General features: G+C 47.7%; 2 protein-coding genes across 2 annotated transcripts in view; one reads left to right on the forward strand and one right to left on the reverse strand.

The window, feature by feature from the left end:
• Positions 1–16,718, reverse strand: part of LOC121172083 (immunoglobulin lambda-1 light chain-like) — a 128,006-nt gene that overhangs the window by 47,489 nt on the left and 63,799 nt on the right. The window lies entirely within an intron of this gene.
• On the forward strand, positions 6,270–9,035 carry LOC121172091 (melanoma antigen preferentially expressed in tumors-like). The gene is made up of 3 exons (XM_041003889.1): positions 6,270–6,577; positions 6,912–7,499; positions 8,459–9,035. The coding sequence occupies exons 1-3, from the start codon at positions 6,285–6,287 to the stop codon at positions 9,033–9,035; spliced, it is 1,458 nt and encodes a 485-aa protein (XP_040859823.1). The 5' UTR covers positions 6,270–6,284.

Raw genomic sequence — 16,718 nt, forward strand, 5'->3', positions numbered from 1 at the left:
TTTTTGTTTCAACATATATTGTACATGAGTGAAGCTGAACGTCTTTTACTTAACTATTACAGTTCTTGCCTCTATTCTTGCTGAAATAGTCTTTTTTTGTATTTGCTAAATCCTATTTAGTGGTGCATCAAATCTTTAACATATTATAAGTTTAAAATATATTATCTCAAAAGTAATATAATATCAAGCTAGAAGATTTTAGAGAAATATTTAAAAGATTTATTTTGGAAAATTTACAGAAAAGTCAGAGAGAGACAATAATCTCATTGATTCCTCAAACAGCCAAGGTTGGGGCAGGCTGTTGCCAGGAGCCAGAAGCTTAATCTGAGTACAGAGGTCCAAACACTGAGTCATCTGCCGATGCTTTTTCTCAGGCCATTAGCAGGGAGCTGGGCTGGAAGTGCAGCAGCCCAACATGAACCAGTACCCAGACATGGCTTAACCTGATAGCTACAACCCCAACTCCCTTTGTAGCTTTCTATGCCAACCTATTTTCTGCAGAGAATGTTAGACCTTGTCTCTTCAAAACAGTGGCTGTGGGGCTGGCAGCATGTTCAACAGGTTAACCTTCAAGTGCCAGCATCTCCTATAGGAGCTGGTTCGTGTCCCAGCTGCTCCACTTCCCACCCAGTTCCCTGCTGATAGCCTGGGAAAGCAATAATCTCATGGGAGACCCGCAAAATTCCTGCTTTCAGATCTGCTCAGGTCTGGCCATTGCAGCCATTTGGGGAGTGAACCAGCAGATGCAAGGAAGATCCGTCTTTCTGTAAATCCGATTTGCAAATAAAATAAGCAAATCTTTAAACATTAAAATAAAACAGTGGTCTTTGTCTTCTCTTCCTGTATTTACCCTAAACCTTGAGACCCGTGGACGTCTTTAAGCATGCACATATAATTCACTCAAGGACCAGTACCTGTTGAATCAGATAAGAGGTGAGAAAAACAACCAAGAGTCTGCAGTTTCAAGGTAAAAGCAATGACAACTTATATAAGCCAGGTTCTCAGTGATGATGCCAAGTGCAATGGGAACTAGCGCATTGACCTTGCGTGTGGGTTCCTCTTTTTCCTTCCTCCCTTCTATTTGTGTAGCTTGGAATCCAGAGCCATGGGAAATGGCAGGGCAGATCCAGGAGAAATTCTACCAGGCTGCCCATTAACTTTTAGTCATGGTCGTTACCAGCATCACGGCCTTTGGGGATGGTGAGATTTTGGGGGTCACCTGGATGACAAAGCACACAGCTCCAAACCCCATGGTGCCATGCTTTTCTTTTCTTAGTGAAATGCTCCGTGGAGGCTGTGTATTTTCCAGGCCAGAGTCAAGCAGGCGAACCAAAAAGGATCCAAAAAAAAAAAAAAAGTTCCTGGCCCGTAGGGGTGGGGTGCTTTAAGACCCAATCTCCCTCTCCTCACCTCACCAGTCCCCATCTCTTCAGAAGCCTGACTCCCTTTCCCCACCTTCCAAAAAGGACTGGGAATCAGCAAGCACCAAGAACCTGGAGCAGGCCTCCAAACCATCCCTGGGGATTGCAGTGTGTACCCCAGTGCCCCATGCTGGTCCCAGGCACCAGATCCCAGACACAGAGGGTATGTCGGGGTGGAGGTTGGGGTGGGGAATGGCAATGCTGGGCCACCTCACCCCTTTTCTGCTCCTCAGGCTGCTTGTCTAGGGTAGTGCTGTAAAGAAAGGTCATGATTTTAGGACAAGGCATAGCTGTGGCCACAAAGTGGCGAAAGATGCTAGTAAAACCGGTTTTTCTGTGATTGTCCGGCAGCGGAACAGCAGAGCGTGAGCAGGGATTTGATAGCTTCTGGCCAAAATCAAATCTATGGTGCCACTTATAAAATCACCATCCGCTAGGTCAATATCCCATATGGATGCCAGCTCGAATCTTGTTGCTCCACTCCAGAACCCGTCACTGATAATGGCTTGGGAAGGTGGAGAATGACCACTTGGGCACCCGTATGGGAGACCCCATGGAAGCTTCGGACCCCAAACTAGCTTTTGTAGCCAATCGGGAGGGTGAACCAGCGGATGGACGATCTCTCTGTAACTCTCTTCACAAAATCCTTTAAAAAAAAAAACTCAATCTGAGGGAAGGCCAAGCAGAGCGCAGTCTCGCAGAGAGCGAGGGTAAAGTGACTGAACTATGGCGGTGTGTGTGTATGTGGGAGGGGGGGTCTTCGTGCTGAGAGTGAGGGAGGGTCTGAGCCTTTTCTAAGTGATTGAGGGATGGGGTAGAGTGAGGAGCTAGCCCCTGCACCCCACATCCCACTGAGGGAGAAAGAGCCTCGCACCCTCACCCCTCTTAGCTCCTGAGCACTGTGTCCATCCCCAACGGTCTCCGCCCCACCCCCACTCCCGCGCCCCTTCTCCTGCTGCCCCATATTCCCTTCCCCCCCATCTCCCACCAGTCCATCCCCCAGGGACCCCCATTCCTATCTATCCCGCACCCCATCACCTCCCGCTCGGTGGGTGTGACCGTGAGTTAGCACCCTCGTCCCCTTCCCCAACTCCCTGGTAAACAACACCCCCCCACCCCCGGGCTCCGCCCCCTCGCCCCCCCTCACCCCGCCTCCATCCCCAGATCTCGTGAGATTTGGTCCTGGACGTCAGGAGAAGCCGCGCGCTGATTGGTGGGATCTGGCGGGGCGTTCTCGCTCCTCGGTGCCTGTGGGCCGGCGTCGTCTGGTTCTATCCAGCGTCGTCTGGTTCTTGCCCGGGGGTTGCCTGGCGAGGCTCGCGCTGTGGCGAGGCGTCGGGTTCGCGCTCTCTCCCCGTCCACCTCATCCGCCCTCGACTTTCTCCTCAGGTAAGTGGGGGTAGTCCTTCCAGAAGCTGCAGCTGTCTTCCTGCCCCGCCAGGCCTCGCGGAGCCCCATTTTGTCTCTGAGATGGAGGCTGGAAGGGACGGACGCCCAGAAGTCGCGGCTTCGGCTACCCGCGCGGTGTCGGTGGCGGAAGTTGGAGGGGCGTGAGAGGTGTCACCGAGAAGCGAACCCAGAAGCTTCTCCTGGGGCGCTGAGGGAGCGTTGGAAAGGGAGTCGGTCTCGGCACGGAGCCCCTCTCCGGGTGCTGGGAGGTCCAGGCGGGTGGCGAGCATCCTCGGGACGAGCGAATGGAGTGGGGTGGGCGGTCAAGAATATGGCAGCGGACCCGGTGGCTGGTTCCCTTAAGGACCGGGTCACTCGGGGAGGAAGCTAAGGGGCTTGTCGTTCAGCTCGTTCTTCCACTGAGGAGAAAATCTTGGGGCGGTTCCGGTTGGGAGGTTAAAAAGGGCGAGTTCCCCACCGAAAGGGACCAGATCCAGTGTCCAGCCCGATCCAGTGTCCAGGTTTTTCTTGGGGGTTCTGGGTTCGTGAACACGCGTGTTAAAACCCAGTCTCCTTGTTCTTGGAGCATTTTAGTAAATACCCAGCTTTACGTGGCGGCAGGTGATCGAATCCACAGGGCCTCTGGAAACGGACGGACTGGTGGACCCCAGGACAGGCTCAGACTGCTCAGAAGACCTTATCAGGTAAGACGCGTATCCTCTGGACTATCCTAGGGTGCCCGCAAAAGTCCTGGTTGCCTTTGACCCTGAAGAGCAAGTAAGCAAAAAGTTGAGAACCAAATAATAAAAGCATATCCCTTGGGATTAGCGGGTGTGCCTGGGGTTGACCTTATCTTTAGACAGGTCCTGATTGGTTAGGAAAAAGTAATCAATCCCTTGTGTAGATCTAGATAGCATTGTGTCTGAGATAAAATGACCTCCTGCTGAGTAACTGGAGGGTGTTTTCAAGATTTTTTAGGGCCCGGCTTGGTAGCCTAGTGGCTAAAGTCCTTGCCTTGCACAAGCGCCAGGATCCCATATGGGCACCGGTTCTAATCCCAGCAGCACCGCTGCCCATTGGGCTCCCTGCTTGTGGCCTGGGAAAGCAGTGGAGGACGGCCCAAAGCCTTGGGATCCTGCATCTATGTGGGAGACCTGGAGGAGGTTTCTGGCTCCTGGCTTTGGATCGGCGCAGCTGCAGCCATGGGGCCACTTGCCGAGTGAACCAACAGTTGGAAAATCTTTCTTTCTGTATATCTGCCTTTCCAAAAAAAAAAAGAGAAGAAAAGATTTTTTTTTTTTAAGTCAAAAAATTTTTTGGGGGAAAAGGCAATTTTGCACAGAAAAAGAGGCAGAGAAAAAACCTTCCATCTGCTTTTTCACTCCCCAAGTGACCGCAATGATCAAACCTACCAATTTGACCCCCCCTTCACAAATGTGTTGAATTTGAAATCGAAAACCTATAATTCCCTGTGGTGTAATCAGATTTCAGTCTTTCATTGGCTATGTGGAGTTCCTGGGGAAGGGATACTCGGAAAGGTCTTAGAAGAGCTGCTGAGAAGCAGATGAAAGGCGCAGAGGCCTAGCGCTCTGGAGTTGATGCTGCGAGCCTTCCCGAGCCGTGGGCAGAGGGCGCTGAGCCCGGTGAGTAGGAAGCCCGAGGCCTCCCGCCTCCAAGCCAAGGTCTGCTCGGGACATATTGGCTAACGCTGCACACCTCAGGAATTTCTCCTCTTCTTGCCTTTATGATGAGTTTTGCTTTTGACTCTAGAACAAAATATTTTATTTCTGTATATTTCCTAGCTCTGCCCTCTCCTGGCCCCACCCCCTTCCTGCCTTGCCCCGCTTTTGCCCTGCCATTTACCCCACCCCCTGACCTGTCTAGTACCGCCCATACCCTGCCTGGCCCCGCCCCTACATGGCCCCACCCCCTGCCCCGCATTAAGGTTAGATTTAGGGTTTGGGTTAAAGTTAGTGTTAAGGTTAGGGCTTGGTGTATGAGTAGGGTTAAAGTTGGTATTTTTGTTAGGATTAGAGTTGGCATCAGTCAGATTAGTAGGGTTAAATCTAGGGATAAAGTTAGAATTAGGGCAAGGTTTATGGCTATAGTTAGTGCTATGTTTACGGTTCGACGTATGGGTTATGGTAAGTGCTGTCATTATGGTTAGGGATAGTCTTAGTGTCGTTGTTGAAATTGTGCTTGTGCCTTATTAGGAAGCTGAAATTGGAAGCAGAACCAGCATCTAAACCTGGGCCTTGTGTCCCAAGTGACAGTTGAACTGCTATCCATATGCATGCCTCCAAACATATGAATGCCTTAAATCAGGGTTTTGAACCATTTAGGTATTTATGACATCATTTGTGAGCCATACAAAATTACCAACTGAAAATTAGCCTCCTATAAATATATTAAATTTCAAGTCCCACCTGTGATTGGCTTGCCAGAGGCAGATCAAATGATGTCCTAGGCCACAAATTTCTTACCCAGTTAAACAGATATTGCTTGTTTGTTTTTCAAATCTGTTCATGTATTTTAAAAGTCAGCATGGCAGAGGGAGAGATCTTCCTTCTGCTGGTTCACTCGCCAGATGGCTATAATAGCCAGTGCAGGGCCAGGCCAAAGCCAAGAGCTTCATTTGGGTCTCCAGGGGTTCAAGCACTTGGGCATTTTCTGCTGATTTTCCTAGACACATTAACAGAAAGCTGGAGCAAAAATAGAGCAGCTGGGATTCCCAAACTAGTGCCCATATGGAATTCTGGTGTCCCAGGTGGCAGCTTTACCGGTTATGCCGCCACAATGATGAATCCAACAGACAGTGATTTTTAGAAATGAGAAAAGACATAAAATTAATTGGGAATTTAATTAATGACATTTTAGGTACTTCATATGTGACTACATGCATGGTTTTGTGACTTTACTAGTTATCTCTTCCCCAATCCACCCTCCTCAAAAACATTCAAAAATATTCCATGGAATATTTAAGAGGAAATTTTTTTCACAAAATACATGTATTCCTTATCTTTCCCATGTGATTTGTTTGTTAGATCTGTGATTTGTTCGCCAGACTGTGTGATGCTTCCCTTCCATTGTCCTTGAGTGATAAGTCATTTTACCCCAAAAGTATACGGTTATTCTCCAGGCTTCTTTTTGCCCATCTGAGGGGAAGGAGTGGAAGTGGGAGATATAAGTAAGTGAAACTGGGTGGATTTGGGATGAGGCCAGTGGTCACCTTGCCCTCTCCTCGGCAATTTTCCAAACGCTCATCCTGCTGTTGACACAAGCAGAATTGGGACTTGGTGGCCATCAGGGTGCATTGAGGACCCTCCCCCTGCTGTTGCCAGAGCAATGACTGTGCCTCTGAGTTGTTCCCTCTGAAGGGTGGGGAGTTGGTACTGCCTGTGTTTGGTCCAAGAAGAATGCCCATTTGTTTCCCATGTGTCTCTGCAGGATCCCTTTCAAAACCAGTTGATCAGGATGAGTATCTTGGCCCCACCAACGCTCCTGGAGCTGGCAGGGAAGAACCTGCTGAAGAATGAGTCCTTGGCCATCGCCGCTCTGGAGGAGCTGCCCAAGGAGCTCTTCCCACCACTCTTCTTGGCAGCCTTTAATGAGAAGTCTAGAAATACTTTGAAGGCGATGGTGCATGCCTGGCCCTTTGCCTGCCTCCCCCTGGGGGCTTTGATGAAGGGACAAGAAATACAGAAGGAGACCTTTCAAGCTGTGCTTGATGGGATCGATGCCCTGCTCGTCCAGGAGATTTGCTCCAGGTGAGGGGGGGGGGTCTAGTAGCAAGCAGGACCTTGGGAGATGGAGCAAGATCAGAGTGAGAGTCAAGGAGCATAGAGAACCACAATTGTGCCAAGGGCTGTTAGAGGAAGGGGCTTCTGGGTGTGGAGAACTGGATTAGGCTTCTGCACCTGCTCCCTCCTGGTGGACGAGGAAAGGATTCTGTGGTGGGAGCAGATAATCCAGGAGGATTCAGAGTTGAAGAAGGAGCGTCCCAGTGGGGAAGAGAGCAGTTGCTGGCTGGGATATGGAATGAAAGAACATTCCATAACTCGCCCTTGGGTTCTGAGTTAGTTATTCATTCCTCCGCCACAGGAAATGCAAACTGCAAGTTCTGGATTTGCGCAGAAATGCTCATCAGGACTTCTGGAGCGTATGGTCCAAAGCTGAGTATGATGCAGGCCAGCCTCCAAAGAAGAAGCAGAAAGTGGGTGATGACACCTGGTTAGGCATGAAGCAGACCGTGGCTCCCATGGAGGTACTTGTAGACCTGTGCCTCAAAGAAGACACCTTTGATGAAGTGCTGGACTGCCTCCTTGAGAAAGTCAAGAAGAAGAAAGGGTTGCTGCGCCTGTTGTGTAGAAAGCTGAAGATTTTTGCGATGCCTTTGCATGATATTAAGGTGATTCTGAAGATGGTGCAACTAGAATCTATCCAGGATGTAGAGGTGAATTGCACCTGGAAGTTGTCCACACTGGGGAAGTTTGCTCCTCTCGTGGGGCACATGTTTAATCTGCGACGCCTCCTCATCTCTCACATCCACTTACTTCCCTGTGCATCTCCTGAGCAGGAAGAGGAGTGGGTTGGCCGGTTCGCCTCTCAGTTCCTCACTCTGCACCATCTTCAGGAGCTCTACCTTGACTCTATCTCTTTCTTGAAAGGCCGCCTGAATCAGCTGCTGAGGTGAGGAATGCAGACCAGGGTAAGCCCTTCTTTGTCTTGGCGGACAGTACCAGGCACCTCTTGTGTGCTAGCTGCTGACAGTGTGAGAGAGGGAAGTCTCTAAAGTCAGCACAGCATCTTGTCCACTGTGGTATACCCCCAAGCCTGCTGCCATATGGCTACCCAGATAAAGGGTGGAGGTCAGTAACACAGCATCCATTGGGTGAGTTACAGAGACTCGAGGTTGGTTCTGCCTCACAGTTCTAGTCCAAAGTTTAGCCACATCCAGTAATGACTTTCTTGCTGGCAGAGCTCCAGAGCACTCCAGAGAGTGCTTGCCAAAGAGACAAGGTGCATGTGTGCGATACCCAGTGAGAGTGGCTCTGGAGAAAATCTATTAATCTGTCTATGAGGCAGACCCAGTTACCATTTGATATATCACAATGGGGATTAAATTGGAGCATGAATTTCAAAGGCAATGAGCCACCTCTAGAGGTGTGAACTAGTGGAATTGCTACCAACAGTTAACCCCTTGATAACAGATTATATAATGGGGCTTTAGGGACTGGCAGGGGCTGACTCTGAGCTTTTGCCTTAGGTAGTGATGCCCGAGTTATTACTTCTAAAAGTAGCAACATGAGGGCATTGTAAAAGAGAAACTCCCTCCCCTTTAACGTGAGGTTTTAGATAGTAAGCTGAACACTCACCTGTTTTCTCAGTGTGGGCCCCTCTCTCTCAAACCTGTGTCATCCTTCCTGGGGAGCATTTGAGATTCATTTTTCCCCCAATCCCATCACGCCACAAGTAAATTAGGCAGAAAGGACTGCTAAACGTGGCCTCACTTAAGCGCCCTTTCACAGCACAGCTTCCTGGGGTTGACTCTCATTAGGAAGACTTTGGGTTCTGAACTCTCTCCCACTTAAACCCCTTGCAAACACAGTCCCATTCCCTGGCACTCACTGCTTTCTATTTGGCTGCAGGTGCCTATCAAGCCCACTGGAGACCTTGTCCATCACCAACTGCCTGCTTACGGAATTAGACCTGGAGCATATGTCCCTGTGCACCAACCTCCGTAAGCTCAAAGATCTGGGTCTCAGCAGCATCACCTTGACCAAAGAGTGCGTGAAGTCCCTGGGAGTCCTACTCGAGCACACCTGTGTCAGCCTCCAGGATTTGGATTTAGATGATTGTGGAATCACCGATCCCGAGTTCAATATCATTCTGCCTGCTCTGAGCCGCTGCACCCAGCTCACAACCTTTAGTTTCTGTGGTAACCGCATCTCCATGGTCGTGCTGGAGAAGCTCCTGGAGCACACCATTGGGCTGAGTCATCTCAGCCATGTGCTGTATCCTGCTCCGCTGGAGAGCTACGAGGATGAGCAAGGCACCCTCAACCTGGGCAAGCTTGTCCACCTGCATGCCAAGCTGAAGCAGCTGCTTCAAAAGTTTGGGCGGCCCGGCATGCTCTGGTTCAGTGCCAACCCCTGTCCTCATTGTGGGGACAGGACCTTCTATGATCCAGAGCCCATCCTGTGCCCCTGTTACAGGTCAACCTAATGGCGTATGCACCCACTGCCTCATTCTGGGCAGGTGCACATCAAAGCTCAGGATGTAAGGATCTTTGAAGGGAATGCACCACAGTTTCAGACCCTAGTTAAGTCTGATCTGGAAAAAGCAAAAAGATGAGGGGAGGTAGAGGGAGCAATTGTTTACTTGCATTTTGGGGGGGGGGTTAGAGAGATTCATCTTATTGATTTAGAAACGTGAATATGCATTTCTAGATGAAAATTTGGACTTGAAATTACATGTGGAAATTCTCTCTGTATGAACGTTTATGAAGAAATGGTCAGAAATAAAAAGCTTTATGTGAACCTTCATGTGTCCCATCTGAGATGTTGGCCTGCCTCCTCGGTTTGGACTGGGAATGTTTGGGTGCTGACTCAAGCGGAAGGCACCAAGCATCCAGGATGCTTCCGCGTGCTGAGTGAGCAAGTCACAACCAAGGTCCAATTGGCTTTTCGCTGGGTACCTGTTACCTCCTGTGCACTTTTGTTACTGTTCATTGGATCTGTGCATGCAAAGTGCATCCCCAGAGGCTGGAACATGCTAGCTGCCGGCCAGTCATGAGTGCTTATGAAGCAAAGCATTCTTCACAGGGGCCCTCACTGCCAAACCTGCTGATACACTGGGCCCACTCCTCTCCAGGGGACCTACATACCTCTGTATCTGGGCCTTTGCACCAGTGTAGGGCTTGCACAAGTCAGACCCCTGGCTCTGGAAGGCAGGACATCCATCCTGTAGAAGGGCTGGAGTCCCTAGGTCTCCCTCACTCCCAACCCATCCAGCCCCATCCAGTTGTGCCCTGTTATAGACATCTATGCTCCTTGTGGCGGAATGTTGACCTCATTGGTTATTATTATTTCACAGTTTTGTGGGTATAGAACTTCCTCACTTTGCCTGCTTCCCTCCCCCTCTCTTCTCTCCCCCTCGTCCCCTGTGTTTTACAGTAATATATTCCTCCAGCTGTAGTCTTGACTCCAGGGTTCTGCTCTTTATGTATGTCATGACTTTGCAATAAGCAATGTTAGGGGGCCCGGCGCAGTGGCGCAGTGGTTAAGGTCCTCGCCTTGCATGCCCGGGATCCTATATGGGCGCCGGTTCTAGCCCAGCAGCCCCTCTTCCCTTCCAGCTCCCTGCCTGTGGCCTGGGAAAGCAGCAGAGGACGGCCCAAAGCCTTGGGACCCTGCACCCACGTGGGAGACCCGGAAGAGGCTCCTGGCTTCGGATCGGCATAGCATCGGCCATTACGCTTACTTGGGGAGTGAATCATCGGACGGGAAATCTTCCTCTCTGTCTCTCCTCTCTGTATATCCGCCTTTCCAATAAAAAAATAATAAAAATAAATCTTAAAAAAAATAAGCAATGTTAGGGATTCTAGTATTGTGTTGTCTAAGTACATTTAACAGCTTTATTGGGGGCTTATTTTTATTCAGAAGGAGAGATGCATTCTACAGATTTTCTTTGATTCTTGGTACTCTGGTCTCCATTACATCCTTCATTTGGGATCCTTAGTTTTAAAGATTTATTTACTTAGAACAGCTACAGAGAAGGGAAAGAGAGAGACACGCACACTCGCTGTAAGACTGCCACAACTGGGCTAAAGCCAGGAGCCTAGGACTCCCTCTCGATCGCCCATGTGGAGGCAGGGACCCAAAGACTTTCCCAGGCACAGGAGGGAGCCGGATTGGAAGTGGAACAGCTAGGATTCAAATGGGTGGCAATATGGGATACATGGATTGCAGGCAGTGATTTAACCAGCTATACCATAATCTTGCTCCACCTCATACTTAGTATTTGCACCCCACACTGAAAACAGCATCTGTCATAGTTCTATGGGTGAGAGAATGAGTTTCTCATAAAATCTCGCTGGGTTTTGGAGTGAATAAAACCCCTTCTGGGTCCCAGGGAGGATGTAGGTGGAAGCAGGTGAGTGCAGGGCTTGGTGATTGGCATTGGGAGTGGGGCACGATGCGGGGCAGTGTATCTAACAGAAAAGAAGTTGTGATCCTGTGGGGTGGGAGCTCCTGACTACTGGGCAGTTGGCCTGACTCCAGGAAAAAGGACTGCCTGCCTGCTACGTTTTCTCCATGCCACTGAATCCTGTCCCAAGGCTGCTTCACTTCCCCCACTGCACAGCCTTGCTGAAAGGGCCATACACCCAGACCAGGGACAGGGCCCATTCCACAGCATTGCCCCAGGTATGAGCAAATCCGGTTCTGCTTGTTCTTTTAGAGCCTCTCACTGGAGGCTTGGCCACTGTTGTACATGTTGGCTGTCAGCAGCTTCCTGTGTGTACACACTGCAGCTAGACCCTTCTTTAGCCTCTTCCCATCACATTTCTCCTCTCCTGTTCCCCTTGCTAGCTGGCTGGCTTAAGTCCCAACAAGGACTTAATGCCCAATTCCTATATTGGTGTGCTGGCTCAAATCCTGGCTCACCATTTCAGATGCAGCTTCTTGTTAATGTACCCGGGAAAGTAGTGAAGGAATGAGTGACCAAATGTTAAGGCCATAGATGGAGTATCAGGCTCCTGACTTCAACCTGGGCCACACTTAGTTATTGCACCCATTTGAGGAGGAAACCAATAAATGAAAAATCTCTCCACCTCCCAAATGAGTTATGAGTAGGGCTGGGAGGGGGTACTCAGCAAGAGAGGCCTTCCATCTACTGGTCCATTCCAGTAGCCTGGGGTAGCTTTTAGGTCTCCCATAAGGGTGCAGGAGCCCACGAACTTGGGCCATTGTCTGCTGCTTTCCCAGGCCATAAGCAGGGAGCTGTATTAGAAGTGGAACAGCCAGGATTCAAACAAGTGCCCATATGGAATGCTGGTACTGCAAATGGTGGCTTAACTTGCCATGCTGCAATACTTGCTCCTTTAATTATTTGTGCTTGTTTGTTTTCCTTTCAGCATTTATGAAAGAAAATGTAAAAATCAGAAAAAAATGTACATAAAAAAACATGTTGTCCAGGGGCCAAAGAGCAAAGGTGAAGCAAAGATAGAGCGTTTCAGTTTCCTGTCCTTCAACTACCACACAGCAATAACAAAACACAGACTACAGTGTTGCCATGAAGCTCACTCGCACTTGTCTACCTGAAGCATGTGTCCAGGTACCCAGACACGGATGACCCAGTGCATTAGCTGCCTGATGCAAGACAAAGAAGGAAAGGAACCAAACACTTGGTATAGTTAAATAATAATAGTTATAGTGACAGTTAAATGATAATCTCTGACAGCTGGAGGCTAGAATGCCCCAAGCTCACTGGCACACTTGGCATCTGGAGAAAGGTCACTCTGCTCACAACTGAGCATCAACTGCTGTGAAAAAACTTGGGCAAGTGGAGACTTTAAGCTGGACAGTATAAGCCAGTGGATTCTGGAGAGATTTCTTCGTGCTTGGAATGGTGAGATTGGCAACAATTCAGAACTGTTAAACGATCAAAACCACTTGAGCAGTGCCCTTGGAGCATGCCCCACATTGGGGATCCTGGGATGGGTGGGAGGCTGGGTGTGGCTTCTCTCTTTGTCCCTCCCTTTCCTCCAGATACAGGAAGGAAAAAAGAGAATGTGGAAGTCATGGTCTTACCCACTTTCCTGTAGCCCTTGACCCTTTGCACCTTAATCAAATAAGTAAAGATCATTAATTTAAAAAGATTAACATTCACATAAGTATCTCCTCTAATGGACATCAGTACTCTTCCTTGATCACCTTGGACTCTTCCATATTACTCTGGTTAACTAATTCTCATCCTTGAGATTCTTTTGTTTCTAACACAAAAGGTCTTTAAAAGTTCCTTAAAAATACATGTTATGAGAAAATTCTGCATAACTTTTAAAACTTTGGCACCCAAATAAAATTATTCAACTCTTTGTCTCTTTGCCACTAGGAAAAAAAAAATTCAAAAAGCTGTGGTATTGATGTCCTGAGGATTTTTTTTAACTTAAAAAAAATTTTGTTAAACATTATTTGAGTGCCTAGCACGATAGTCTAGCAGCTAACGTCCTCACCTTGTACGTGCCAGGATCCCATATAGATGCCAGTTCTAATCCTGGTGGCCCCGCTTCCCATCCAGCTCCCTGCTTGTGGCCTGGGAAAGTAGTCGAGGACAGCCCAAAGCCTTGGAACCCTACACCCATGTGGGAGACCCAGAAGAAGCTCCAGGCACCTGGCTTCCAATTGGCTCAGCTCCAGCCATTGCGGCTGACTGGGGAGTGAATCAGCAGATGGAAGATCTTCCTCTCTGTTTCTGCTTCTCTCTGACTTTCCAATAAAAATTTAAAAATCTTTAAAAATTTATTTGAAAGGCAGGAAGACAGAGGCAAGCAGAGATGTCTCCTACTCCCACTCACTCCCTAAATCTGTACAGCTGTAGCTGGATCAGGCTGAATCCAGGGTCAGAAGCTACAAGGGAGACAGAAACACAACTTAAGTCATCTCCTGCTGCCTCTCAGGGTGGCCATTAGCAGAAAGCTGGAATCACAAAAAAAGTCAAGCATGGGACCCAGGGACTCCAATATGGGATGCAAACACACTGCCAGTGGTGTTTTAGCTGCTGCACCAAAGCCAGTTCCTGCTACGAGTTCTTCACAAGTTGAATATGGCTGACAAGAGATCTTCTGGGTCAGCAGAGTCATACAAAGCGGGTGGAGAGACCTTGGCTATCCAAGGCCCTGTGAGGATAGAAGCCTCTTGGTCATCAGGAAGCTATAGGACGTTCACAGTAGGCGGTCTAGCATTGACTATTCACCCAAAAGAGGCTTCACCAGCTTGAATTTATAGTGGCTGGAGGATATAGATATAGACAGAGTGGGTTCTAACACACATCCAGGAAATTATCCAGAGACTGAAGACAAAGAAGGCTTGAATTCTGAGTAGTAGAAAGGAAAGATCGCATTGTCTTGGGAAATGGCCTTGGGGAGAAATCAGTAACTTCCCGATGTCGGAAAAGATGAAGGATTAAAAAGGGCAGCACTGTGACACAGCATGCTAAAGTATTATTTGTGATGCTGGCATCCCTTATTGGAGTGCAGGTCCCAGTCCATGCTGCTCGGATCCAGTTCCTTGCTAATTGTCATCAAGTCTTTAGCAGCCATATTCCAGGTCTGACCAGGATTTCAAAATGTTGTGAGGGTTAAGGGGAGAAGAGTGAAGGTTATACACCTTGAGCCCTACACTCTAAAAGGACTCTGCAAAACTTTCTCCCATCAAGTAGGGAGAGAAAATGAGCTGTGCCCCACCCTCAAAGGTCTTTATCTCAGCAGGGAGCCCAAGACCTCTCCCGATCTGAAAAGCAAGGGCTCTAATCCCGATCTGATTGGCCTGGGGCAGGAGTTTGGCCCTGGAGTTCCTTAAAGATCCCGGGGCAATCCCTTTGTGTAGCCTGGTGGGAACCAGAAAAGTCAACATCTTAGATGAGGTGTCTTGCAAAAGTGACTTCTTATTGTTTCTTGGTGTCAAGGGTCCATGGGTTTCAGAACCCTTCTGAAAGATCCAAACCAGCAGATGCTCAAGGCCCCGAGACAAAATGGTGTGGTATTTGCATGGATCCCATGCAAAGCCTCCCCAAAACTTCAAATCACCTCAAGCTTGCTTATGACACCTACTATGTAAATACTATGTACAAAGTTACTCCAATAGGTTGTCTAGGGGATAAAAACAAGGAAGAAACTACATTTTTAATGCACAGGCAATTTCCCTCCAAATATATTTTTAAAAAGCCTTTATTTACTTATTTCTTGAAAGGTAGAGTTTACAGAGAGGAAAGACAGAATCTTCCATTTACTGGTTCATTCTGCAAATGGCTGCAATAGGTGGAGCCAGTAGCTTCTTCTTTTGAGTCTCCCATGTGGGTGCAGGGCCTAAACACTTGGACCATCCTCTGTTGCTCTCTCAGGCTTTTAGCAAGTAGTTGGATTGCGAGCAGAGCATCTAGGATTCCAATCAGAGCCCTTAAAGGATGTTGGCGCCTCAGGAGGAGCCTTAGCCTAACACTTTACGGTGCTGGACCACTCCCACTCCTCCCCCGCAAATATTCTTGATCCAAGGTTGGTTGAATGCAAGGAAGCAAAGCATGAGACCATGGAGCCCCAGCTGCATTTAAAGAGAACAGTGTGATGTTGGTTTATGTGGAATAATTAAAGCAAGGAATTGGGGTAGGCACAGTGGCAAGGCAACTAAAGTCACTGCTTGGGACACTGGCATAAGGAGTGCAGGAGTCCCAAGTCCAGGCTATTCCAATTTCAATTTGGCTCCTTAATAATGTTCCTGGGAAGCAATGGCTGGAGTTTCAGGTATTTAAATTCCTGTCATTTGTGTGAGAGACCCAGTTGGAATCTTGGACTCTTAGCCTTAACAACAACAACAAAAAAGTATAGTTCCTGCTTTTGTAAGTCACCTAAGAGTAAGTCAGCAGATGAAAGATCTGCCATCTCTTTCTCTTTGTCACTTTGTCCTTCAAATAAATAAAATTTTTTTAAAAAAATGAATCATATCTATCACTTCACACACCATTTTTGTGACATTTAAAATCCTATTCTCTTAACAATTTTCTGAACTAAATTGTGCCCTTTGTTCTCTCAGTCTGGCAAAATGTATCTTTTTGGCAATTCATGCAGGAATCAGTGCCGGTTACAAACCTCACTCATGAAATAAATAGTAATTTGCAGAAGAACTTGCTAAAGATATCTCATCTAAGCAAGATGTTAAGGACTGAATTATATATGTGTGTGTAAATATATATATCATATCATATCATATAATTTATGTATTATATATAATAAATTTGATGTATAGAATATATTAAATATATATGTGTATGTATATAACTTTTTCCTTGAAAAGCAGACACAAAGGAACACAGAGAGAGCTCTCCCATTCTTTTCCATCGGCTTGCCTGGTTTTGTGGTAGTAACATTAAAGTTTTCCGTAACACAGCTTTGTAGTATGTTTTGAAGTCAGGTAATGTAACTCCTCCCACATTGTTCTTTCTCAATATTGCATTGACTTTTCAGAGTTTTCTGTAGTCCCTTAGGAACCTTAGGATTTTTTCCCCCTAGTTCTATGGGAAAAAGTCAACAGAATTTTGATTGGAACAGATTTTGGAGTTTAAATATCATACGTCCCAGGAAAAGGAACAAGGACTCCTTGGAGAAGTGGCCAATTCCAGCTCTAGTGCAGGTAAAGATAGTGCCTGGATATCCTGTGTGAGAAAGCAGGGAAGAAAAAAAGTAAATAAACTTGAGTATGAAAAAAGGGCATGTGACTCATGTTACAAGGGCTCCCTTAGGACAATGAAGTCGGTTCGTAATGTGACAGTTAGATGGGCTAATGGGTAGCTAGGCTTGGATTGAGAACAGGGAGTCTCTTAAAAGTGTACAAAATGTGGGCCATCACTCTCTAACCCCAGTGCTTCCTTTCGCTTGCTGAGCTCCGGTCAAAGGACAAGTAAGCACATCTTGATACTATGGCTCGCACAAATCCGGACTGCCTGCAAATCAATGGTGGTAAAGCACCCAGAAAGCACTGGCTACATTTGTAAGAGTGTGCCCTCTACTGGACAGGTGAAGACACCTCACCATTAGAGGCCTGGAAATACGGTGCTCCATAAAATTAGACATTATTAGAAGTCCGCTGGGCTTCTGATTTGCAAACTTGCTCTTTCAGCTTCTTGTGCAAGAACTCG

Source organism: Ochotona curzoniae, unplaced genomic scaffold (assembly GCF_017591425.1).
Source record: "Ochotona curzoniae isolate NIBS_2020 unplaced genomic scaffold, NIBS_Ocur_1.0 scaffold_274, whole genome shotgun sequence".
NCBI classification, from domain to species: Eukaryota; Metazoa; Chordata; class Mammalia; order Lagomorpha; family Ochotonidae; genus Ochotona; species Ochotona curzoniae.